At 39.5% G+C, this 25,506-nt stretch overlaps 1 protein-coding gene across 1 annotated transcript in view; it reads left to right on the forward strand.

Annotated features, from left to right (window-relative positions):
- TTN (titin) overlaps positions 1-25,506 on the forward strand; it is a 281,827-nt gene that overhangs the window by 26,706 nt on the left and 229,615 nt on the right. The window contains exons 20-43 of the mRNA XM_059726268.1: positions 198-340; positions 1,417-1,622; positions 1,769-1,999; positions 2,627-2,871; positions 7,669-7,892; positions 8,000-8,164; positions 8,274-8,442; positions 9,266-10,956; positions 11,057-11,338; positions 11,639-11,905; positions 12,013-12,285; positions 12,399-12,662; positions 12,768-13,028; positions 13,556-13,816; positions 14,192-14,455; positions 14,555-14,815; positions 14,964-15,224; positions 16,026-16,286; positions 16,383-16,524; positions 16,624-16,789; positions 17,295-17,526; positions 18,178-18,462; positions 18,570-18,695; positions 21,296-21,484. Coding sequence (XP_059582251.1) covers positions 198-340; positions 1,417-1,622; positions 1,769-1,999; positions 2,627-2,871; positions 7,669-7,892; positions 8,000-8,164; positions 8,274-8,442; positions 9,266-10,956; positions 11,057-11,338; positions 11,639-11,905; positions 12,013-12,285; positions 12,399-12,662; positions 12,768-13,028; positions 13,556-13,816; positions 14,192-14,455; positions 14,555-14,815; positions 14,964-15,224; positions 16,026-16,286; positions 16,383-16,524; positions 16,624-16,789; positions 17,295-17,526; positions 18,178-18,462; positions 18,570-18,695; positions 21,296-21,484 — 6,869 coding nt within the window. The remainder of the gene's footprint in view (positions 1-197; positions 341-1,416; positions 1,623-1,768; positions 2,000-2,626; positions 2,872-7,668; positions 7,893-7,999; positions 8,165-8,273; positions 8,443-9,265; positions 10,957-11,056; positions 11,339-11,638; positions 11,906-12,012; positions 12,286-12,398; positions 12,663-12,767; positions 13,029-13,555; positions 13,817-14,191; positions 14,456-14,554; positions 14,816-14,963; positions 15,225-16,025; positions 16,287-16,382; positions 16,525-16,623; positions 16,790-17,294; positions 17,527-18,177; positions 18,463-18,569; positions 18,696-21,295; positions 21,485-25,506) is intronic.

Consider the following 25,506-nt stretch of genomic DNA (forward strand, 5'->3'; position numbering starts at 1 on the left):
AGGCATACCTGAGCTCCATTTGTAGTGCATTTACTTCTACACTATTCTGCTGTCACACAAAGTTAATCTTGGCCTGAAAAATCTCCTTTTTTTTTTTCTTTTGTAAGAAGTAATTAGTTATAAATCATTCCTAAAATTAATACATTAAGAGCTTGATAATCAGAATCATGGAGGGCTCATGTTTTTGTATTCTAAAGATACAAAGTGAGTTACAAAAGAGAAATCGGGGAATGCAAACTTGAAATTTCCATGACCTTTGCCGATGATGCCGGAGAATACACTATTGTTATTCGCAATAAATACGGAGAAGCTTCTGCATCGGTCTCCTTACTAGAAGAAGGTATGTGAAGGGAAAATGGGTGGCATGGAGTCAAGACAGTCACAGTGACTGGAACAAAGAAGAGTGGAATTTCTTAAATTTGTTTTTAAAAAGGGCTAATTCGTGACAACCCAGTTTGATCAGTACAAGAAACAAAGGCTGCCTTAAAAATCAGTGAGCTATTCATGTAGCTCTTTTTTTTCTGAACAGTTGATCATTTTCAAAATGTAGTTCTTCTCTTAAGTCATTCTTCTAAGAGAGGCCAAGATCCTCAGTGCTGTTTGGGAGCAGCTCTCAAACTACATCAATCTACAGAATACTGGAATAGGGTTACTATATGTCCGGGTTTTCCCAGACGTGTCCTCTTTTTTGGCCCCGTCCTCATGTCTGGGTGGGTTTTTAAAATGAGAGCAAATGTCTGGGTTTTTGCTCTTCCTCTGCTTTCCCGGGCTGGCTGCTTGGGGAGGGACACAAGGTGATTGGCTGTCAGGGGTCACGTGCTCCCTGCATGGGCCATCCCAGGTAAAGAGATTGTGTGTGTGTGTGTGTGTGTGTGTGTGTGTGTGTGTGTGTACACATGTGCACAAAGTGGGAGCTGCTTGGGCAGCACGGCTGGGAGGCAGGGCATCTACTCTACAAAGCTTTACTAATACATGAGAAGTTGAATGAGCATAGACTGATGCAAGAAAAGAAAGCCAATTAATGAGTTGGGTCACAGATGGGAAACTAAATTAGACCTTCTAATTGTCCATGTAAACATCATCAAATACCAGAATTGCGAGTGGTTGTTGAAAGTCAAAGGTGCATGAAGGTGCATGAATGAGATCAGCTCTTTCTTTAGAAGTAATCCATATCTGAGAACTCAAGTCCTCAAATACATAAATTATTAAGTCAAGACAGGCCTGAACTTTTATCTGTTATATTGATTCTGACAGATTACAAGTTGTGCACTTTGTTATTATTCTCAATTTATTTCATGAATCACCTGAAAATCTGTTTGCAATGCAACCATAATTAATCTTTGCAGGTTGCTCTTCAGTTTAATGCCAGTGAAAATAAAAATTATCTGAATTAATGTTGTTGTTCTTAATTTCTAGCTGATTATGAGGCCTATATAAAATTGCAACAAGAAATGATATATCAAACACAAGTAACTGCATATGTACAAGAGCCAAAAGTGGCTGAGGTAGCCCCTGCTATTTCATATGCTGACTTTGAAAAAGAATATGAAAAAGAACAAGCACTAATTAGGAAGAAAATGGCAAAAGATACCACAGTGGTCAGGACTTTTGTCGAAGATCAGGTAGGTTTATTATTTGAGATTCATTTTATATTCTGGCAGGAACAGTTCAAATCATTTTACTTAGTTTCAAAATTGCAAGAAATAAGTTGTTCTACAAGATCTGTATCTTACTATTAGCAAATTAAATGTACTTCTTTTGCATGTAGGAATTTTACATTTCTTCCTTTGAAGAAAGACTTATCAAAGAAATTGAACTCAGAATTATCAAGACCACTCTAGAAGAACTCCTGGAAGAAGATGGCGAAGAGATGATGATTGAGGTTGCTGAATCTGACGCCATTGAAGCAGGATTTGATTTAAGATTAAAGAATTTCAGAACCTTTGAGGGAATGGGTGTTACTTTCCACTGTAAAATGACTGGATACCCATTGCCCAAGGTAAAACTCAGATGTTTTTATGTATCCCTAATATAAATCATAAGATACTTTTTGTAATGGTATCTATTTTTGGAGCAGTTTTATTAGAATCACACCACGTGTAATGATGCGGAAACATATCATGCATGATACTTTTGGGTCCCAAAAACTTCTTCCTTATCCTACATAGATAGAAAGCAACAGATTCAAAGAACAATGTATATTTTCAGGCTTGTTTTCCTACCAAGCTGAGTTTCCAGTATTTAGTTTTGTACAATAGTCCTGGATTAGAAAATAGACTAAATTCACCAGTGCCAGTGAATGAGAGCTGCTTAGCATTGTTCAAGCATCTCTGCCATGGAATAACGAAGCATAGCATTGAACTAAACCTGGTCTATTTTTGTTTCATTTTGTTATACATCAGAATGGTGTATTTTACACTGAATATAAATAATCATTTCCTGTGCCACTGCAAAAATTGTAATTTACTCTTACTTATTTCAAGTTAAATATTTTGCAATTACTTGTCAACTACATTCATACAATAGTAGTAAAAGATAGCTAAGCTCCAAGTCACTTGTATGATGAATTGCATTACTTCTGTTTTGCTGAGGGATCACTCAGAGTTTTACTGTTTCTTCTGTGTAGATTGTGTGGTATAAAGATGGTAAACGCATTAAGCATGGAGAGCGCTACCATATGGAGGTTCTTCATGATGGCAGAGCCAGTCTGCGTCTGCCTGTTGTGTTGCCTGAAGATGAAGGAATTTACACAGTCTTTGCTAGTAACGTTAAAGGAAATGCCATTTGCTCGGCAAAGCTTTATGTTGAGCCTACTGCACCGGCTGCAGCTCCAGGTTACATGCCGGCACCAGAAGTTATGAGACGATACCGGTAGGTAAATGTAATAAATTCATAGATTCATAGATGTTAGGGTCGGAAGGGACCTCAATAGATCATCGAGTCCAACCCCCTGCATAGGCAGGAAAGAGTGCTAGGTCTAGATGACCCCAGCTAGATGCCTATCTAACCTCCTCTTGAAGACCCCCAGGGTAGGGGAGAGCATCACCTCCCTTGGGAGCCCATTCCAGACATTGGCCACTAACTGTGAAGAAGTTCTTCCTAATGTCCAATCTAAATCTGCTCTCTGCTAGCTTGTGGCCATTATTTCTTGTAACCCCCGGGGGTGCCTTGGTGAATAAATCCTCACCAATTCCCTTCTGTGCCCCCGTGATGAACTTATAGGCAGCCACAAGGTCGCCTCTCAACCTTCTCTTGCAGAGGCTGAAAAGGTCCAGTTTCTCTAGTCTCTCCTCGTAGGGCTTGGTCTGCAGGCCCTTAACCATACGAGTGGCCCTTCTCTGGACCCTCTCCAGGCTATCCGCATCCCTCTTGTAGTGCGGCGCCCAGAATTGCACGCAGTACTCCAACTGCGGTCTGACCAGCGCCGGATAGAGGGGAAGTATCACCTCCTTGGATCTATTCATCATGCATCTGCTGATGCACGTTAAAGTGCCGCTGATGCCACTGATTTTCTGATGGCTTCATCACACTGCTGACTCATGTTCATCTTGGAGTCCACTAGGACTCCAAGGTCCCTTTCCACTTCCGTGCCACCCAGCAGGTCATTCCCTAGGCTGTAGGTGTGCTGGACATTTTTCCTCCCTAGGTGCAGCACTTTGCATTTCTCCTTGTTGAACTGCATTCTATTGTTTTCTGCCCACTTGTCCAACCTGTCCAGGTCTGCTTGCAGCTGTTCCCTGCCCTCTGGCATGTCCACGTCTCCCCATAGCTTTGTGTCATCTGCAAACTTGGATAGAGTACATTTCACTCCCTCGTCCAAGTCACTGATGAAGACATTAAAGAGTATCGGTCCCAGGATCGAGCCCTGCGGGACCCCACTGCCCACACCCTTCCAGGTCGAAACCGACCCATCCACCACGACTCTCTGGGTGCGACCCTCCAGCCAATTCGCCACCCACCGGACTGTGCAGTCATCCAAGTCACAGCCTCTTAACTTGTTCACCAGTATGGGGTGGGATACCATATCGAAGGCCTTCCTGAAGTCTAAGTACACGACATCCACCCCTCCTCCTGTATCCAGGCGTTTCGTAACCTGGTCATAAAAAGAGACCAGATTAGTCAGGCACGATCTGCCTGCTACGAACCTGTGCTGGTTTCCCCTCAGCATAATTTGTCCTGCCGGGCTCTCGCAAATGTGAGCCTTTTGAAGATAATATGTAATATGTAGCCTTTTGAAGATAATAAGTAATATGAAGATATCCTATACATTGCAAGCTGATATGAACAAATAGCATCCAGCAATGTCACTGTGCCCCAGCCACAGTATTGTAAGTTGCTAGTCTACTACCAAGATGCTGTCAGAAGTGCTCATGGCAAATCAACAAGTGGGACTCTCTTTTTCATTCACCCTTGTAAACACAGTTGTGATTCCAGAGTTGCCACATGTCAAATCAAGGCATTGGTGTTATGACTTCAGCCTTTCTCTAAAGTGCAATGATTTCAGTAAAAGGTTTTTTCTTTCTCCCTTGGAATCTTAACCATTGTGCACTGAGCTATTAAGTAGTTTTTGTTTTCCATTCCAAAGATGGCTGAATTTCAATAGTAGGAAGAGAAATGATCCAGTTTAGATAAATTGCATACTAAGCACAGTGTATAGATTCATAGATTCATAGATGTTAGGGTCGGAAGGGACCTCAATAGATCATCGAGTCCGACCCCCTACATAAGCAGGAAAGAGCGCTGGGTCTAGATGACCCCAGCTAGATGCTCATCTAACCTCCTCTTGAAGACCCTCAGGGTAGGGGAGAGCACCACCTCCCTTGGGAGCCCGTTCCAGACCCTGGCCACTCTAACTGTGAAGAAGTTCTTCCTAATGTCCAATCTAAATCTGCTCTCTGCTAGCTTGTGGCCATTATTTCTTGTAACCCCCGGCGGCGCCTTGGTGAATAAATACTCACCAATTCCCTTCTGTGCCCCCGTGATGAACTTATAGGCAGCCACAAGGCCACCACTCAACCTTCTCTTGCGGAGGCTGAAAAGATCCAGTTTCTCTAGTCTCTCCTCGTAGGGCTTGGTCTGCAAGCCCTTAACCATACGAGTGGCCCTTCTCTGGACCCTCTCCAGGTTATCCACATCCCTCTTAAATTGTGGCGCCCAGAATTGCACACAGTACTCCAACTGCGGTCTGACCAGCGCCCGATACAGGGGAAGTATCACCTCCTTGGACCTATTCGTCATGCATCTGCTGATGCACGATAAAGTGCCATTGGCTTTTTTGATGGCTTCGTCACACTGCCGACTCATGTTCATCTTGGAGTCCACTAGGACTCCAAGGTCCCTTTCCACTTCCGTGCCACCCAGCAGGTCATTCCCTAGGCTGTAGGTGTGCTGGACATTTTTCCTCCCTAGGTGCAGCACTTTGCATTTCTCCTTGTTGAACTGCATTCTGTTGTTTTCTGCCCACTTGTCCAACCTGTCCAGGTCTGCTTGCAGCTGTTCCCTGCCCTCCGGCATGTCCACCTCTCCCCATAGCTTTGTGTCATCTGCAAACTTGGACAGAGTACATTTCACTCCCTCATCCAAGTTACTGATGAAGACATTAAAGAGTATCGGTCCCAGGACCGAGCCCTGCAGGACCCCACTGCCCACACCCTTCCAGGTCGAAACCGACCCATCCACCACGACTCTCTGGGTGCGACCCTCCAGCCAATTCGCCACCCACCGGACTGTGTAGTCATCCAAGTCACAGCCTCTTAACTTGTTCACCAGTATGGGGTGGGATACCGTATCGAAGGCCTTCCTGAAGTCTAAGTATACGACATCCACCCCTCCTCCTGTGTCCAGGCATTTCGTAACCTGGTCATAAAAAGAAACTAGATTGGTCAGGCACGATCTGCCTGCCACGAACCCGTGCTGATTTCCCCTCAGCATAATTTGTCCTGCCGGGCTCTCACAAGTGTGAGCCTTGATAATTTTTTCAAAGACTTTGCCAAGGATGGAGGTGAGACTGACAGGTCTATAGTTGCCTGGGTCCTCCTTCCTCCCCTTTTTGAAAATGGGGACCACGTTGGCCCTTTTCCAGTCGTCCGGGACTTGGCCCGTGTGCCACGAGCTTTCAAATATTCCCGCCAGTGGCTCTGCAATGATGTCGGCCAGTGCCTTCAGCACCCTTGGATGGAGCTCATCTGGGCCTGCTGACTTAAAGGCATCCAGTTCTTCCAAATGACTCTGCACCATTTCAGCGTCTACGCATGGAAGTCTGGCGCCTTGCTGCTGCCTCTCTACAACCCCAGTGAGAGACTTGTCATGCCCCTCACTTAGGAACACTGAGGCAAAGAACTCATTGAGGAGTTCAGCCTTGTCCCCCCTGTCCGTCACCAATTGTTTCTGCCCATTTAGCAGGGGTCCTATTCCTCCCTGGGCCTTCCTTTTACTCCCCATATATCTAAAAAACAATTTCTTGTTGTCTTTTACTTGGGTTGCCATCTTCAGCTCCATGGTAGCTTTGGCCCGTCTAACTGCCTCCCTACAAGCACGAGCAGAGGAGGTATATTCATATTCATCTCCCTGTTTCCAATTTTTATGTGCTCCCCTTTTGGCCCTTAGGCAGCCCTGGATTTCTGCGGTCAGCCAGGGAAGCCGCCTGGCCCCTTTCCCTCTTTTGCCTTGCTCGGGGATCGTCTTGCTTTGTGCCCAAAGGATCGTTTCCTTAAGGCACAACCACCCTTCTTGGGCTTCCATCTCTTCAAATCTCCTACTCTGCAGTGCGTCCTTGACTAATCGCCTGAGTTCATTGAAATCAGCTTTCCTAAAGTCTAGCACTTTCACCCTACTAGTTACCTTACCCACTCGCCGTCTTATGGTGAATTCTATTATTAGGTGATCACTGTCCCCCAGATGGCTACCGATCTGGAGGTCCGCTACCATGTCATCTCCCGTTGCCAATACCAGATCCAATATGGCATTCCCCCTAGTGGGACCGTGTACCTCCTGAGTCAGGTGGAGGTCCTGTACACAGGTTAGAAACCTGCGTGAGCAGCGGGACTTTGCTGTCTGTGACTCCCAGCAGATGTCCGGGTAGTTTAGGTCCCCCATGACTACCACCTCTTTAGCTTTTATGGTCTCTGAGAGTTGCCTCAGGAGCCCCGAATCTCTTTCTTCCCCTTGATGTGGGGGTCTGTAGCAGACCCCTACCACCAAATCCCTTTCTCCTTGCCCCCCATGTAACCTAACCCACAATCCTTCTACTTCCTCATCCTTGGATTCCGTCTTGATGAGGGTTGATGTATATTGCTCACGGACATAGAGCGCAACCCCTCCCCCTTTCTTCCCCACCCTTTTGTGTCCTTTCGGTACAAAATATGTATCATATATATGATATTTACATATCTGCATTATTACAGAAACTAAGATGCATGTATCAAATTTATATGAAAAATACATATTGTGTAAGTGTATATAACTTGAAGATGATTTGAGACTACACAGCTTGCCTTGATATATGATATAACTTTTAATAAAATAATAATTTTACCTTAACTTTTCCATTAGGTAAATAGTTTAGACATGTTTAAAACTAACAATACAAGGTGTGAGAGATGAAATGCATGTACTGCTCTAACTTGACCTGAGTACCATTGTTACAAAGTAACTTTATTTCCCCCTCAGATCGATTTCTCCCCGCTCCCCCAGCCGCTCTCCTGCACGCAGTTCTCCCTCTCGTTCTCCAGCCCGCAGATTGGAGGAAGCAGATGAGGGGCAACTGGAAAGATTATATAAGCCAGTTTTTGTACTGAAACCCACATCATTTAAATGTGCGGAGGGGCAGACGGCAAGATTCGACTTAAAAGTAGTTGGCAGACCTATGCCAGAAACCTTCTGGTTTCATAATGGTAACTCTATTTTTATAAGAGAATTATCTAGAAAAAAAATCTTGTGAATATTTTTGTATGTTGGGAAACAGAATTGAGTGTGAAGTTTTCATTTTCTTTCTCTTCAGGTCAACAAGTGGTTAATGACTACACTCATAAAATAGTAATTAAGGAAGATGGCACGCAGTCACTGATCATTTCACCTGCTATGCCTGCTGATTCTGGTGAATGGGCTGTAATTGCTCAGAATAGGGCAGGCAAGGCTTCCATCTCCATGACTCTAACTGTGGAAGGTATTTACTCTGTACATATTTTGGGGAGAGGAAAAGAGGCCTTTAATTATAAGCCTAAAAGCAGTTATTTCAATTTCCTATTCTGATAATCTTTCCCTTGATCTTTCAGCTAAGGAACACATAGCGAGACCACAGTTTGTGGAAAGACTGAAGAATGTTAGTGTAAAGGAGGGTTCTAAACTCCAAATGGGAGTGAAAGCTACTGGTAACCCCAATCCTGACATTGTGTGGTTGAAAAACAGTGATATCATTGTACCTCATAAATATCCAAAGATTAAGTAAGTGCTTCCTAAATACATTTCAATTCTACAAGGTATTTTTTACCGTTTGCTGAATGCCCCTACCTTCCAAGCAAAGAACTCATTGAGCACTCACAGTGGGAGGGCCTAAACCACTGGTTCTCAATCTTTTTGGACTTGAGATCCCCTTCAGTGGACTCAGGGTCCCATTCCATAACTTTTGTGAATTCAATGGTTCCCAGTTTCAAAAACTAATTTATATATTTCAATGCCTAAGTCCTTGCAGAGGGGCCAGGCAGTGTCAGTGGACAATCAGTGTGAGCATGCATTAGCACTTATCTGCTTACCTCCTCACACCTCACAGCATCCTTCAATGGATTTCACAGCAATCCAGAGTGCCATTGCACCCTGGTTAAGAATCATTGGCCTAAAATTATGGCTATGGAAGCTGCTATGAGCCTGTTTGCTGACTTCTGACCAGTGGATCAGGCCTTACAGTGCCCAGCAACTTACAGGATCTGGTCCCTTTTCTGTACCCTTTTGTACCTTAATGCTGCATAAATGTAATTTAAACTTTTAAAACAGAATTGTCGAAAACCTCTGCCAGCTTTCTGGTCATGGGGTCTTTTGGAGGACAAAACTTCTATTAACTGCTACTTTTTATTTGTGCAATACCTAATGAAATGAAATCACAGACCTTACTGGTCTTTTTTCCCTGCCATAATAAGCATAATTATACATTAAACAACATATTTGATTCTACCAGGAGTTGTCTGCATAATGATTCCCAGACAGGAATCTAATTATAGGAAAACCCATAAATGGGGAAAAGAATAATGAGTGTATATATGTTATATTTCAGGATTGAAGGAACTAAAGGGGAAGCATTACTTAAAATTGAATCCACTGTCAAGCAAGATGCTGCATGGTATACAGCCACTGCTATCAATAAAGCTGGGCGTGACACAACTCGATGCAAAGTAAATGTTGAGGTTGAACTTGCAGAACCTGAACCAGAAAGGAAACTGATCATCCCAAGAGGAACATACAAAGCAAAGGAGATTGCAGCACCTGAGTTAGAGCCCCTCCACTTACGTTATGGTCAAGAGCAGTGGGAGGAAGGTGACCTATATGACAAAGAGAAACAGCAAAAGCCGTTTTTTAAGAAAAAACTTACTTCACTGAGACTTAAGCAGTTCGGCCCTGCTCATTTTGAGTGCAGGCTTACACCAATTGGGGACCCAACCATGGTGGTCGAGTGGCTGCATGATGGCAAACCCTTGGAGGCAGCCAACAGGCTCCGTATGATCAATGAATTTGGGTACTGTAGCCTGGATTTTGGAGTAGCCTACCCTAGAGATAGTGGAATCATCACTTGCAGGGCAACTAATAAATATGGTACTGACCACACATCAGCTACTCTCATTGTGAAGGATGAGAAAAGCCTAGTGGAGGAATCTCAATTGCCAGAAGGCAGGAGGGGACTGCAGCGCATTGAAGAGATAGAAAGAATGGCCCATGAAGGGGCTCTTGCTGGGGTTACAGTGGATCTGAAAGAGAAACAAAAGCCAGAAATTGTTTTGCTCCCAGAGCCGGCAAGGGTGCTGGAGGGTGAAACTGCACGGTTCCGCTGCCGTGTAACCGGCTATCCACAACCCAAAGTCAACTGGTATCTTAACGGGCAGCTCATCCGCAAGAGCAAAAGATTCAGACTCCGCTATGATGGGATCTACTACCTCGATATCGTGGACTGCAAATCCTATGATACTGGAGAAGTGAAGGTGACTGCAGAAAATCCTGAAGGGGTGATTGAACACAAAGTGAAACTCGAAATCCAGCAGAAAGAAGATTTCAGATCTGTGCTACGCAGGGCCCCAGAGCCCAAGTATGAACCTGCAGTGACAGAGCCAGGTAAGCTTCTCTTTGAGGTGCAGAAGATTGACAAACCCACTGAACCAACCAGCAAAGAGGTGGTGAAGTTGAAAAGAGCTGAGAGAGTCACACATGAGAAACTGTCAGAAGAGTCTGAGGAGTTGCGCAGTAAATTCAAGCGGAGGACAGAAGAGGGTTATTATGAAGCCATCACTGCTGTGGAGCTTAAGTCCCGGAAAAAGGATGAAGCCTATGAGGAAATGCTTAAAAAGACAAAAGAAGAACTCCTACATTGGACTAAAGAAATACCTGAAGAAGAGAAGAAAGGACTTCCTCCTGAAGGCAAAGTCACCATCCCACCATTCAAACCAGACAGGGTTGAGCTCAGTCCAAGCATGGAGGCCCCCAAGATATTTGAGCGAATTCAAAGTCAGACAGTAGCTCAGGGAAGTGATGCCCACTTCCGTGTTAGAGTAGTAGGGAAACCAGACCCTGAATGTCAATGGTTCAAAAATGGTGTGCAGATTGAAAGGTCTGATCGGATATATTGGTACTGGCCTGAAGACAATGTTTGCGAGTTGGTTATTAGAGATGTAACCGCTGAGGACTCTGCCAGCATCATGGTGAAGGCAGTCAATATAGCTGGTGAAACTTCAAGCCATGCCTTCTTGTTGGTACAAGGTAGTGTAAATTTCTTTACTGTGTCTGTTCATTAATAAGATTCATTGGTTTGTGGGATCTGTATGTTCTCAACTCTCTCTGTTTTGTGTTTTGTGTGCAGCCAAACAGTTGATAAATTTCACACAGAACTTGCAAGACGTTGTTGCTAAAGAGAAAGATTCAATGGCAACCTTTGAATGTGAAACCTCAGAGCCCTTTATCAAGGTGAAATGGTTTAAGAATGGATTTGAGATTCATTCAGGAGACAAATATAGGACGCACTCTGACAGAAAGGGTCACTTTCTTTCTGTACTGATGATAGACATGTCTGATGCTGATGACTATTCCTGTGCACTAGCAGAAGATGAATCTATAAAGACAACAGCAAAACTTATTGTTGAAGGTAGGAACAAGAAATGCTAGTACCCATCAATACTTTTAAAGTTAAATCTATATCAGGAAGAAATAAAAGATGAATATTTAAAATAATAATAGTAGTAGTAAACTGCAGAAATGTTCATATTATTTTCATATCTTCTGAAAAAAAAGTCTGACAATATGATTAAATGTTGAACTTAAATATAAAGTTCGGGTGGATAGAAGTTTGCCTCTTTAACCCCAATTGTTCAAGAAATGTTTTGAAAAAGAACATTAAATAAAACTTTTAAATCTAATTTTTTAATGTATTTATGTTCAAATGCAGGTGCTGTGATTGAATTTATTAAAGAACTTCAAGATGTTGAAGTGCCAGAATCCTTCTCAGGTGAACTTGAATGTGAGATTTCCCCTGAGGATGTGGAAGGAAAATGGTATCATGGTGATGTTGAGATTACTTCCAATCATAAATATGCAATCACATCCCGTCGGGGTCGCCAGATTCTTACAGTTAAAGATGTTACAAAGGAAGACCAAGGAGAGTATAGCTTTGTTGTCGATGGAAAAAGGAGTAGTTGCAAACTGAAGATGAGGCGTAAGTTTTTCTAATTTTCTACTTCATCTCCCATGCTGCTTAATGGGTATTGTTTTGTTTATCCTTTCGGAGAGTCAATTAATTTATGTTACTTCCATATTTCATAGCTCGTCCCATGGCTATTCTTCAAGGACTCACAGATCAAAAAGTATGTGAGGGTGATATTGTACAACTTGAAGTTAAAGTTTCCCTAGAAAATGTTGAAGGTGTCTGGATGAAGGATGGTCATGAAATTCAGCCAAGTGATCGTGTTCATGTTGTGTTAGATAAGCAGTCACATATGTTATTGGTTGAAGATGTAACAAAGGAAGATAGTGGAACTTACTCCTTTAATGTTCCCAGCCTTGGACTTTCAACCAGTGGACGTGTCACAGTTTATAGTAAGTGACTCTTTCTCCCTTTTTTGGAGGTTCTCCAATGTGTTTTTGTTTTGTTTGTTGCTAAAAGTTTTGTTTTGTTTTCTAATGCGATGAATATTGTTGTAATTTGACAGGTGTGGATATAGTAGTGCCTCTAAAAGATGTTCACACTATTGAAGGAACAAAAGCTATCTTTGAAAGCAAAGTTTCCATCCCTGATGTGTCTTCCTCCAAGTGGTACTTAAACGATCACCAGATAAAGCCTGATGACCGAATACAAACTATTTGTAAAGGCACTAAACAGAGGCTAGTGCTTACCAGGACCTATGCATCAGATGAAGGACAGTACAAACTGGTCGTTGGCAAGGTTGAAACCAGTTGCAATCTCATAATTGAGAGTAAGTTTTCTTTCAATAAGGTGCAGGATCATTCAGGCAACACTTCTTGCTAATGTAAGAATGATTCCAGCAACTATTCTAATTTGTAATGTACTCTTTTTACAGAAATTCAGATTATTAGAGGTCTTCATGATATCACCTGTACTGAAACTCAGAATGTGTCCTTTGAAGTTGAACTGTCTCATGCAGGAATTGATGTTTTATGGCACTTCAAGGACCAAGAGATCAAGCCTAGTCCTAAATACAAAATTGAAGCACGTGGCAAAATATACAAACTGACAGTAGTGAAAATGATGAAAGATGATGAAGGAGAGTACACATTTTATGCTGGAGAGAAGAAGACATCTGGGAAGCTGATAGTAGCAGGTTAGTAGGTTCAGAATCAGCTTTTTTTTTCCATCTTCATTAACAAAAACTAAACAAAGGTAGGAGGGACTATGTTTTCAACAGCACCTGGAAAGTTTGCTGTTGTACACTTTCTTCTACCACTTTTCTTCATTCTTCTTTTTCCTAAGGCTTCTTATGTCCTTCCCTATCTTTTTCTGTTTTCTACTTGGTTTTAATTCAATTAAGCACATAAGCAGGTACTTAAGCATTTTGCTAAATTTGTGCCATAGAATGTAGAATGCTGTGCAGTGTTCTTCATGCCACTACAGTAAAAAAAAAAGATGGCTTTGTCTCTTGGTGGTCAATATGTGTGTTGGGGTATTTAAGATGGTAGGGGAAAAAAACAATGCCAGAAGCAGGAAGCTAATTTTTGCATGGAACTCAAACTGACTTCTGCCATTTTCCTGCAGCATCTTCAGCCAGTATATTTCTGTATAGAGAAAAGAAGTGTAATGAGACAGCAGGAACACTGAATACATAAATCTGATGCTGTTGCTTCTCAACAGGTGGTGCCATTTCAAAGCCTCTCACCGATCTAACAGTGGCTGAATCCCAGAAGGCTGTTTTTGAATGTGAGGTGGCAAACCCTGATTCTGATGGTCAGTGGCTAAGAGATGGTAAACCATTATCAATGACAGATCACTTCCGAAGTGAATCAGATGGTGTAAAGAGAAGACTTAATATCCCAATCACTAAACTAGATGATATGGGTGAATATACTTATCAAGTGGCATCTTCAAAAACATCTGCTAAGCTTAAGGTTGAAGGTCAGTAAATTATCTTTGATTTGATTCTTTGAGAACCCAAAAATAATATAGACTAAAGTAAGACAGAGTAAGACAGTAAGACAAAATAAAATTAAACAAATTGTACTTTATTATTAGAAAGTAGTTTTTGTATTTAGAATGTAAGAAAAAAAGTGTATGTTGCAAGTCATTGAAAAGTCAACATTTGCTAGTTGAGTAGTAGAATTTTAGAGAAAATTGTTTTAACCTTAAATACTGATAGCCACAAAAAGTTGGCTTTAATACCTACTATTTTAGATCATAAAATAAAGGATAACATATTTCTGTTTTGTAAAAATACCCATTTTTAACTTTTTTTAAGCTTGTGTTTTCAATGTATTGGTATGTTTTTACTAGCTGTTAAGATAAAGAAGACAATGAAGAACCTAACTGTAACAGAAACACAAGATGCAGTTTTTACTGTGGAACTGACCCACCCTGATGTGAAAGGAGCTCAGTGGATCAAAAATGGCATTGAGCTTGAGACAGGTGACAAATATGAGATCTCAGTAGAGGAAACGATTCAAACCCTGAAGATCAAACACTGTGCTATCGTGGATGAGTCTGTCTACAGCTTTAAGCTTGGAAGGATAGGAGCCAATGCCAGACTCCATGTTGAAAGTGAGTAGAGTTGTTACCATTTTAGCAGTTAGCTTAATGACTGATTTAAAATTTAAAATCAAACTAGTAACCACTCTGTTGTAATGCTCTTTTTTTTAGCTGTTAAGATCATCAAAAAGCCAAAAGATGTGACTGCTTTGGAGAATGCTGTGGTTTCCTTTGAACTGAGTGTGTCCCATGATACTGTACCAGTCAAATGGTTCCACAAAAATATTGAGCTTAAGCCAAGTGAAAAGTACAAAATGATCTCTCAAAGGAAAGTTCACAAACTAATGCTACAGAATATATCACCTTCTGATGCCGGTGAATACACAGCTGTAGTTGGACAACTTGAGTGCAAAGCAAAACTGTTTGTGGAAAGTAAGTATTTCACATCTCAACACCTCACATTATTACAGCCAGTCCTTGCACAAGATGATCTGTCACCTGTGACATTGATATTTGCACTTAAGTATACACAGTTTTTTTCATTCTGTCTTGCTTCCTTTATTTTTTTCTCCCCTCATAGCTATAAAAATTACAAAAACCATGAAAAGCATTGAGGTTCCTGAAACCAAAACTGCCTCTTTTGAATGTGAAGTGTCTCATTTCAACGTGCCATCTGTATGGCTGAAAAATGGTGTAGAAATTGAAATGAGCGAGAAGTTTAAAATAGTGGTACAGGGGAAACTCCATCAGCTCAATATCATGAACACAAGCACTGAAGATTCTGCAGAATATACTTTTGTTTGTGGGAATGATAGAGTCAGTGCAACCCTGACAGTGAAACGTAAGTGAAAAATTAAAGTTAAACAGAATATTTTCTATGATCAATAATAGACATTATATTAATATTTGAGATCAGTATATATTGGAACAGACCTCATCTAACAGTGAGAATGGGTATTGGTAAATGTAAGGTAATATTTTCAAAATATCTTGGAGCCTAAGTCTTTATTTGCAAAGGTAGTTTAGGTACCCCAAATCCATTGGCTTATATTGAGTTTTAAGCTCATAAATGCCCATGTGATTTCTGAAAATGGAATTTGGGCAATTAGGTCATTTAGATGCTATGAAAAATGTTACCCTGAGATTCTATTCTCAAATGTTGATTCTGCAACTTGCTCTTTGACCTCAGTTTCCCCATCTATAAAATCTGAATAATAGTACACCCTTATGTAATGTACATTGAGATCCTCAAATAGAAGGCACTCTGTATAGCTAGAATATTTTTCCCCTGAATTCACAGCTGATTTAAATACAATACTAAGATTATCCAAGTGACTTTGTACCTATGACCGTTGCATTCAACATGTTTTTTTTATGTATTTTACAACTATGTTTGATAAAAATGAAAATAAAAAACAAGTACACTCTCTTTTTTATCTTTTTTGTGTTCACCAGTTTTTGTGTTAATCGGTTTTTATATAACTTCTTATTGTTTTATATATAATATAATTTTTATAATAATATAATATATTTGTAATTAGTGAGTGTGACTAGGATATGACTTTGTTTGAAAGGTCTACTTACTGATTGTATTCAGTCTCTTGATAGCACATTTTAACATGTGATTATTACATTTCTTTAGCTGTCCTAATTACCTCGATGCTCAAGGATATCAATGCTGAAGAAAAAGATACAATAACATTTGAAGTTACTGTTAACTATGAAGGCATCTCATATAAGTGGTTAAAAAACGGGGTGGAAATAAAATCAACCGACAGATGTCAGATACGAACAAAAAAGCTTACACATTTCCTTTCCATAAGAAATGTCCACTTCGGTGATGGTGCAGAATATAGCTTTGTTGCTGGAAAAGCTGCTTCATCAGCCACTCTATATGTGGAAGGTATTTCTTTCTCTAATCAGCATATTTAATTAATGTAATGACTTTCCTGATATAACTTTATTCAGTGCTAATCCTGTATACCTGATATTCCCCTAGCTCGTCATATTGAATTTAGGAAACACATTAAAGACATTAAGGTTGTAGAGAAGAAAAGGGCCATTTTTGAATGTGAAATCTCAGAACCCGATGTTCAGGTACAGTGGATGAAAGATGGGCAGGAGCTCCAGATTGGGGACAGGTAAGCTTTTCCTTTGAAACAGGGCCTAATATTCATTATATATATTTTCTTTATTAAAAAAAAAAAGAAATAATTTGGTTCACTTTCTGATGTTTTTAGAATGAAAATTCAGCAGGAGAGATATGTCCATCGTCTTCTCATTCCTTCCACAAAGATGTCTGATGCTGGACAATACACTGTAGTAGCGGGCGGAAGTACATCTAGTGCTAATTTGATTGTGGAAGGTCGTGATGTTCGTATCAGAACTGCCCGTAAAGATATTCAGGTACATTCTACAGAAACGAACCAAATAAAAACTTGACAGACCTCTCAGTTTATAATTTGAAGGATCATATTCACAAACAGTAAACCAACATAATTAAACTATATGTGAGAATCCCCCACAGCCATACTGAGTGTGAGTTCCAGTGTGAGTTCTGGTGGGCAAATTCATTTACCACTGTCTATAGGCCTGGAGATACTAAAGGTACATGCGTCTCACCAGGTAGGTAATTCCCATCCTTAATCTTACCAGACAGGTAAAATTCCTCATCATTTCCAACACAAATGTGATAACTGTGTAGAAAAAGAACATAGCTGCAGCTATCTATTCTAGATAGTTATTTCTGGTTGTTACACTATGGAGCAGGCCATCTTGTGTCCTAGATAAATTAGACTTCAGCAAAGACAGAATTCACAAAAGCCAGCTTTCTGCTTCATAAGTTTTAAAGAAACATGAAGGCAATAGTAAAAGCAGGTGTTATTTATTATATTTATTTGACTTGATATAGGTAATTGAGAAACAGCGAGCTGAGATTGAATTTGAAGTCAATGAAGATGAAATTGATGCTCGCTGGTACAAGGATGGCATTGAAATAAACTATGAGTACGAGGAAAGATATCATTATGTAGTGGAAAGAAGAATCCATAGGATGACCATCACTGAAACCAGATACTCTGATGCTGGGGAATACACCTTTGTAGCTGGAAGAAACAGAAGCTGTGTAATTCTTTATGTTAATGGTATGTGGAGCCATTAATCTTGCTAATAACAGCATTTTTAGCCTTAGTTTTATGCATTCTGCATTAAAATATTGTAAGCTTTGTGTAACTGCAGAAAGGAGCATATCTGTGGAACAATTCATAGCCCTTATGCTACATAGCTGCTGCCCATTTCCTCTCTCCCCACCTTTATCTACGTGGATCAGGAAACACTCCCACTTCACAGTACAGTAATTAAAGCAGGAGTCTTTAATGTGGTATCTAAAATATTAGTTCCAGATAGACTAGCCCAGCACTTTTACAATCTTACGTTTCAAGACATTTTATTCACTGAAATAGCTACTTGTTCTGGAACAATTGAACTTAGGCTATCTTTAATCCATCTTCTTTACACAGGGAAGGGCACCAGATGTCCAAAAACGTGTCCAACAGGTTTCCCAACTGTTCCTTTGGTCTAATAAAAGAGATCACAGATGTTACTTTTTGTTAAACAATAAAATTAATTATAAAGTAATAGAAAATTTGTAGGCTTGAAAAGTTCTAAACTAGACCTTCAGTCACTGGAGTATCTGGGGACTTTGCATGAGAAAACTTCTGTGAGTTCTGATGATTTGTCCAGAGCACTTTGATTTGGCAAAGTAAAAGAGACAGACCTTCATTTTCTATTTGCAGCTCCCGAGCCACCCCAGATCCTCCATGAGCTTCAGCCCACCACTGTGGAGTCTGGTAAACCCGCTCGCTTTTGTGCTGTAGTATCAGGCCGGCCCCAGCCTAAAGTTTCTTGGTACAAAGATGATCAGCCACTTTCTCCAGGTTTTAAATGCAAGTTTCTTCATGATGCCCAAGAATACACTTTGTTGTTGATTGAGACTTTCCCTGAAGATGCAGCAGTTTACACGTGTGAAGCAAAGAATGACTATGGAGTTGCCACAACTTCAGCTTCACTCTCAGTGGAAAGTAAGTCCCACAGTTGTTCAGGCAAATCTGACATGGCATCCTCAATATTTTGTGATGTGTACTTTTCTATGTCATCTAATAACACCTTTTTTTATCTTTTTCTTTAGTCCCAGAAGTTGTTTCTCCTGAGCTAGAAGTGCCAACTTATCCACCTATTGTTTTAACACCAATCCGTGATGCTATTACTGCTGAGGGACAATCTGCTCGTTTTCAATGCAGAGTTACAGGAACAGGTTAGTTTATTGAGATCAAATAAACTTTTTTTATATCAAATTTTGTTCAACTGGTACTCAAAACAAATCAAATGGCTGAAATCAGTTCCTCCCAGGATTGTATACAATATCTGGTACATGTACACAGATCAATGCTGACCCCCATAACTCACTCTTAGCTAGCAATTAAACAAGTCATATCTTACAGCTTACAGCAAACATAAAAGTTAGAAAGATCTTCCCCCTAATGTCACAGGTTCAGCAGTTTTTAAAGATTAGATTAAAATATATATTTGTTATGTTTCTTAGAGTACCAGCTACTACACATTTTAAACTGTGTCAGGGTAGTGACATGCAGAAATCTGAAGCACTGTCTGTAAATCTCAGAAAATGCATTGTCCTATAAAGGTACACAAAAAATGAAACAAGACTCTGCTGCCACCTTCTGACACAATATTTAAAAATATATAGGTCAAAATATTTAATATTTTCAGAATGTTTTCTGTATAGCTTATGGAAAGAATACAAATATATTCAAACATGAATACATAATATTGCCTTATCCTAGCATCCAAAGGATTTTAAATATATATGTATTTAAAAGTATGCTATAGATTTTCTCCTTAAAAGAATTTGCCATGTTTTAGTTAAATAAAATGCCATGCTATAATTCCATGTCAAACAGAAGCTACTTTTCTAAATGAAACTATATATTGTTAAGTTCCTCAAACAGTCTTAGGCACTATTAGCAATTAAATACTTAAAGGTAGCTGTCAAGTTACCTGATACTGGACATGAAACAAAATAAACTCTAGTCCCTGTCCCAAAGAAATTACAATAGATTATAGACAAAAGGTCCAGATTTAAGTCATTTTGAATTATAGAAGTGCAAAAAATGTGACATTACAGACATGCAAAAAATGTGCATAAAGCAGGCAGCATGACTACTGTGTATTTGCATGTCTATCACTTAAAACAATTCAACTCTAAAAACTGGGAGAAAACACTGAAAACATCTACATCCAGAATAAAAATTGTGATAAAAAAGAAAAAACATTTGGGATCTTTTATGGGCAATACTGGCATAATCTTGATTACAACTAGTGATGCATGCTACCAGAGGTGTAACAGAATAACTTGGGGCAACAGCAAGACAGGGGGCAGCGTTGGCTTCTGGTCACCACTACTGGAAGTGACTGTCATTTGTCCATGACCCTCTTCTCCCCCATGTCAGCCCTCAAAAGATACTGCTCCAGTTCCCCCACCTTATGCTACTAGATGGCACTCTAATATATGCATACACACACAAACATACGCGCACACACACATCTGTATACACATAGTGTATATATGTGCATGTTGAAGACAGAGAGCTACATTGGCAGCACACAGCATAGGGAATTACCCTTTCAGCTCTCTCTCTTTTTACATCATACATGAATGATTTTGCATATTTCTCAAATATAGTATGAAAATCTTTTATATTACCTTAGCTAATGCAATATAGTGTTGAGAATAGTTTCTAAATTGCAATCAATACATTAGCTACTGAAACACTGTATCTTTCTAAAAATGAAAACAGTGGACACGTCTACATGTTTATTAATGCTCAGTAGTTACTGCAACTTTAATTTAGTACTTCTTTAATAAAGTACTAACTAAATGTGCAGTAACTAGAGTTACTGCCCAGTAGTGCCGGTGAACCTTTTTTAGTGATGCTACTGTGCAGTAGCTTAATAATACTGTGCAGTAGAGTATTAGCGCTGTCTGTGCTGTGATGCGCTACTGCACAGTGTTATTAGGCTACTGCACATTAAGAGTCTCATGTAGATGCACCCAGGATAAACAATTAAGAAAGTAATTTAAGACAGATTACTGTTTTATTGATGTATGGCTTCATCAAGTGGCAGAACTAGGTCTGAGTTCTAGCACTAGGCACCTGTTTCCCAAGCTGAAAGAAAACTGGGGAAAACAACATGCTTCACTCATGAGGAGCATCTCACTCAATTCTGTGGTGCCTCTTTTGGTCAATAAAAGAATATATTTACACAGGATGGTAGTTGCAGCACATCTGGATCCGATCCTGAGCTGGTGGAGCTATTATGACAGTTTATATCAGCTGAGATCTAATATAGGCCTTAAGAATAGGTTTTAAAAACTGGAATTTCTCAAAACTCTGGGAAAAAAAGACAATGTACTCCCTTTCTCAAAGAATAAAGTAATCTATATTTATTTGTTTGACATGTTTGGATTAGCTGTATCATTTTGAAGCTTTCTTGATCACCAGGGAGTTTCAGATTTCAAAACTAAGGGCAGTTCTCCAATTATATCAGTAGCAAAAGCACATTTTATAATGTTTAATTATATTCTAAGATTTATAATATAGCAGCAACAAAATAAGTTTCCCTTCATAAATGGATCCAATCTGAAAATTAAAAAAAAAAAAGGCCAGTAAGCTCTGTGTCAACTGAAACTGGCCTCACTGTGCATTTTTGTTACTAGTCCAGGCAAATTCAAATTCAAAATGGGGCATGGGCTGAAAGATATCTGTGTGTGCCTGTAGTTTTTATAGTGGCAATAAGTATCTTACATATTTCATCTTTTGTATATTACTTGATCAGATCTGAAAATCTCTTGGTATAGCAAAGATAAGGAGATCAAGCCATCCCGTTTCTTTAGAATGACACAGTTTGAAGACACTTACCAACTGGAGATTGCAGAAGCTTATCCAGAGGATGAAGGAACTTATACCTTTGTTGCTAGTAATTCTGTAGGCCAAGTGACAAGCACTGCTACCTTGAAGCTGGAAGGTACAGTGTGTAATTAAAAAAGAAATTTCATTTCTTTTAGATTGTGTTCCTGTATTATGGCTAACATTCACTAATACGTCTGTGAGTCATTGTCCATCTTATCCTCATCCTTTAATTCAATTAACCAATACCATTTACATCTTCTAAAGTACACTTCCAGCTCAAAACACGGGTATTGAGCAGTAAATTTTGTTTCACAATTTTTTTCAGTGTTCTATTCACTTCATCTTTCCATCCTTTTCATTATTAGCATTTAACATGCACCAAACAAGGTAAAAACTTGCTCTCTAACCTAAGTGCATATAAAAGATTTGTATTGCTTAAAATACCTTGAAAAAACATTAAAAGGAAATTCTCTAAAGATTTTTAGTTTTGAAAAAATGTTTTCAAGTAGGAAATGCTAGAAAAAAAATAAGCTAGGGCATGTACTAGGTTAATGACAATGAAAAGAAATGTACATTTTTATGCATTTTTAAAAAATTAATCATAAATGTCAGAACACAAATTAGTCTTGAAAGTTTATTTTCATTTTCTGTGGTTGTCAATGTATTTTAACCACAAACATTTTCTTCTTTTTATTTTCTTTTTTGTAATAGATTTGTAAACTAAGGAATTAAAATGATTCATGTTATAAAATTGCCAGTCAAAGAATCGTATTGTAGGTAGGGGAAGAAATTAAAAGTTGGCATGCTTCTTTTCAGGATTTAAAAAGGTTGAAGAAGTTACAACAGAGTCCCAATGGCATGTTTCATCTGTTTCACTTAAGAAGGAGACTCTTGGCCAAAGGCCCACCTTTATCCAGCCTATTTCAAGCTGCAGGGTATGCAGCGGGGAAACAGTCAGATTTCAAGCCAGGGTCTCTGGCATGCCAAAACCAGAAATCCAGTGGTTTCATAATGAACAGATAATGTTGCCAACAAAAGATATAGTTTTCCACTTTGATGAGTCTACAGGCACAGCTATACTACTAATAGTAGATGCTTTCTTAGAGCATGCTGGCCAATACTCTTGCAAGGCAAGAAATAGTGCTGGAGAAGCAGCTTGTACAGCTACACTTACAGTGATCGCGGAAGGTAAAGCCCCATTTTTGTTCAAAGGGATTCAGTTTGTTGCATATCACACTTTTACACTGTTACTAATGACTTCTTTCCTCATTTCACACCTTTTAATTAGCAGCTAGTTCACTAATGTTGGTAGTACTAGCTGTAACCAATAAGCCACTGTCATTTCCTCCACTTCGAAAATTCTTCTTTAAAACCTCACAAACCTGACTCCTAGGAAAGGTTGGAAAATAGAGATGTTTACTAAACTAAACAAATACAGACTTTTAAAACCAAAGAATAGGGGATAGTTACAGCATTGTCCTAAGTACTCTGCACTGGCTTGTAACAAAAATAAAATAAAATAAAATAAAATAAAATAAAATGCCTCCTTAAAGAGCATCATAACAAGTTATCTCATATTGGAATGGACCGCTTCAGTGAAAGAAGAGACAAACGTCAACTGTATATCAACTGCATGAGTAGATTACATGTCATTTTCCATTCATACATGTGAATGATTTTTTTTTTGCGTGAAGAACATAATGCATCCAGCATGCTGCGTTTTCAAATGAAGATGATACCTTTTGTTCTCATCCGCCATGCCATGTGATTTTGTTCATAACGTGGCCCACTTAAAATACTTTAGATATTAATACTGTTGTTATTTTTTGTTACTTGATTACACAGTGCAAGCCATAGATAGGCAAAGTTTTGGGAAAGATGTAAAAGAGTCTACCCAGTCGCAGGCAATATCTGAAGTTCATGTTGCTGCCCCTTTCACAAAGAAGAAGACCAAACTTTATCACAAAGAAATTAAATCAGTGCAAGAGCCATCACAGGAACTGGGTACGCAAGTTTTTGAAAGTGTGTCAGAACATTTGACCATGAAAGCTACATCAGTGAGAGGAACAGAAACCCACCATGCCACAGCCTTTTTACAAACATCTCAAAGCACTGGAATCTCCACAGCTGCTGTTCAGGAGATGAGAGGTGCTCCTCCAAGGATCCTCCTGAAACTTCATGACCTCACAGTGAGATGTGGCCAAACTGCTCAGTTCATTTGTGCCCTAGAAAGTGAACATTTCTCTGAGGTTCTGTGGACCCATGAAGGTGAAAGGATAAAGGAGTCTGAACGAGTGAAGCTATCACAAAATGGAAGTGTCCTGTTACTTACAATTCTAAACGTGCAATTGTTAGATCAAGGAATATACAGTTGCACTGTATATAATGACCATGGAGAGGCGACAAATGCTGCAGTACTAACAGTAGAAGGTGGTTATTTGATTTTTAACATTATGACTTACATCATCTCAACTTCATTATCACTACATAAAAGCTCACTTATTTTCTAGCATTAGTACTGTATTTAATTCAGAATCCTATATGCATAAACTTTATTCATTTGGGGCTCCATTCATCAGTGACTTATACAGCACTAGGCAGAGAGTTTTATAACTTGCTTGAAAAGTATGTCATATCCATTCCCAGCAAGTTACAGCTGTATGAAGTTTGTAGTCATCAAGGGAGGCCTCTGGAGATGCAGTGAGACCTTGAAGTGGTGGAAAGGAAACAAGACAAAGATCTGGGAAGGAAGAACATGTGCTGATTTTTGAAGTTTGAAACGTACAAAAAATTTCTTTAAGAAAAACAGAAGTCAGGAAGCCTAGTTAACCTAAACTGGAGGTCATTCCTGGTTGCACAAAGCCAATACACCACTAAAAATTCAAGTCAAGGCTGGCTTTGATGGCATTACAGGGCAACCTATTTGCACTGGTTAACAATTTTAAGCAGTCCATTTACATATTGTCATCCAGCATTCATAAAAGATGTCTGCTTTTTACTCCTGAACACATTCATACCTTGTGCTCTTACCTAAGTTTCTTTCTCCCAGAGTATATTAGTGTACTTCAGTCTTCTTCCCTACCTGTACCTCTTCTGAGCCCTCCCCCACTTTATGATTCTACTTACACCAACAAATTCTGCACCTGCAGACAATTCACAAATTCTGGTTTGATCTTCTTCACTCCTGAAGAATATCTACTTCAACTGTCACTGATTATTTTAGACTATCTGACAGCAGCTCTTATGAATTCAGAAGAGGCAAGAGTAGAAGAAAAGCATTTTCTCTTGTTGTACCATGAAGCTATTTGCCCTTTGCCAGTTACCTGGCTTCTGCAAGCTGAAGATCCGCTCTTCATTATCAATGTATGTAATGTTTTGTATACAGGATCTTCTACAGTAGCCTTCACTCATGTGCTAGGAAGTGAACACATCAAAAGAGGAGGATTCAATTAGAAGTTAAGATGTGCTTATATTAATCATTATGGATCAATTCTTGATTCCACTAAAGTTATTGGGAAACATCCCATTAGATTAATTGGGGCCTAAACTTAGTCCAGCATGAATACAGCCCTTAAATGTGTAATATAGTCTTATATTTAATGCTTTGTATTAGTTTTAGCACTAACATTCCAAGCATTTTTCCATACTAATGGCTTTATATTTCTTCTAAGTACAAGGGGGGTTTTAGTCCTGCAAAACATCTAATCCTTTTCCTAACTTTATTCTTACCTAGCTAAAGAAGCACAAGCCAAAGCAGTAACAAAAATTACCCTTGAATCTGATACTAAAAGCATTAAAACAGTCAAAGAGTTTCAGTTTAAAACAACCTCTGAAGCTAAACAAGAATCTTCAAAGAAAACTTCAAGCACTTTTATCTCTACAGCCCAAAGACCACAGGAAATGGAGAAACAAAGGAACAGAGACTACTATCCTGATGTTGTGCCATATGAAGATATCATAGAAACTGGGGCTAAAGTACCAGAGTTTCTTGAAACTCTGCCCTCAGAAACCATTGTAAAAGAAGGAGAGGACGTGACACTCTTCTGTGTAATACAGGGTGTGCCTACTCCCTGTGTGCTTTGGCTCTACAATCATCAGCTAATACTTGAGGACTCTGCATTATGTTCCTTAAAACAC

Source organism: Alligator mississippiensis, chromosome 4 (genome assembly GCF_030867095.1).
Source record: "Alligator mississippiensis isolate rAllMis1 chromosome 4, rAllMis1, whole genome shotgun sequence".
Taxonomy (NCBI): Eukaryota; Metazoa; Chordata; order Crocodylia; family Alligatoridae; genus Alligator; species Alligator mississippiensis.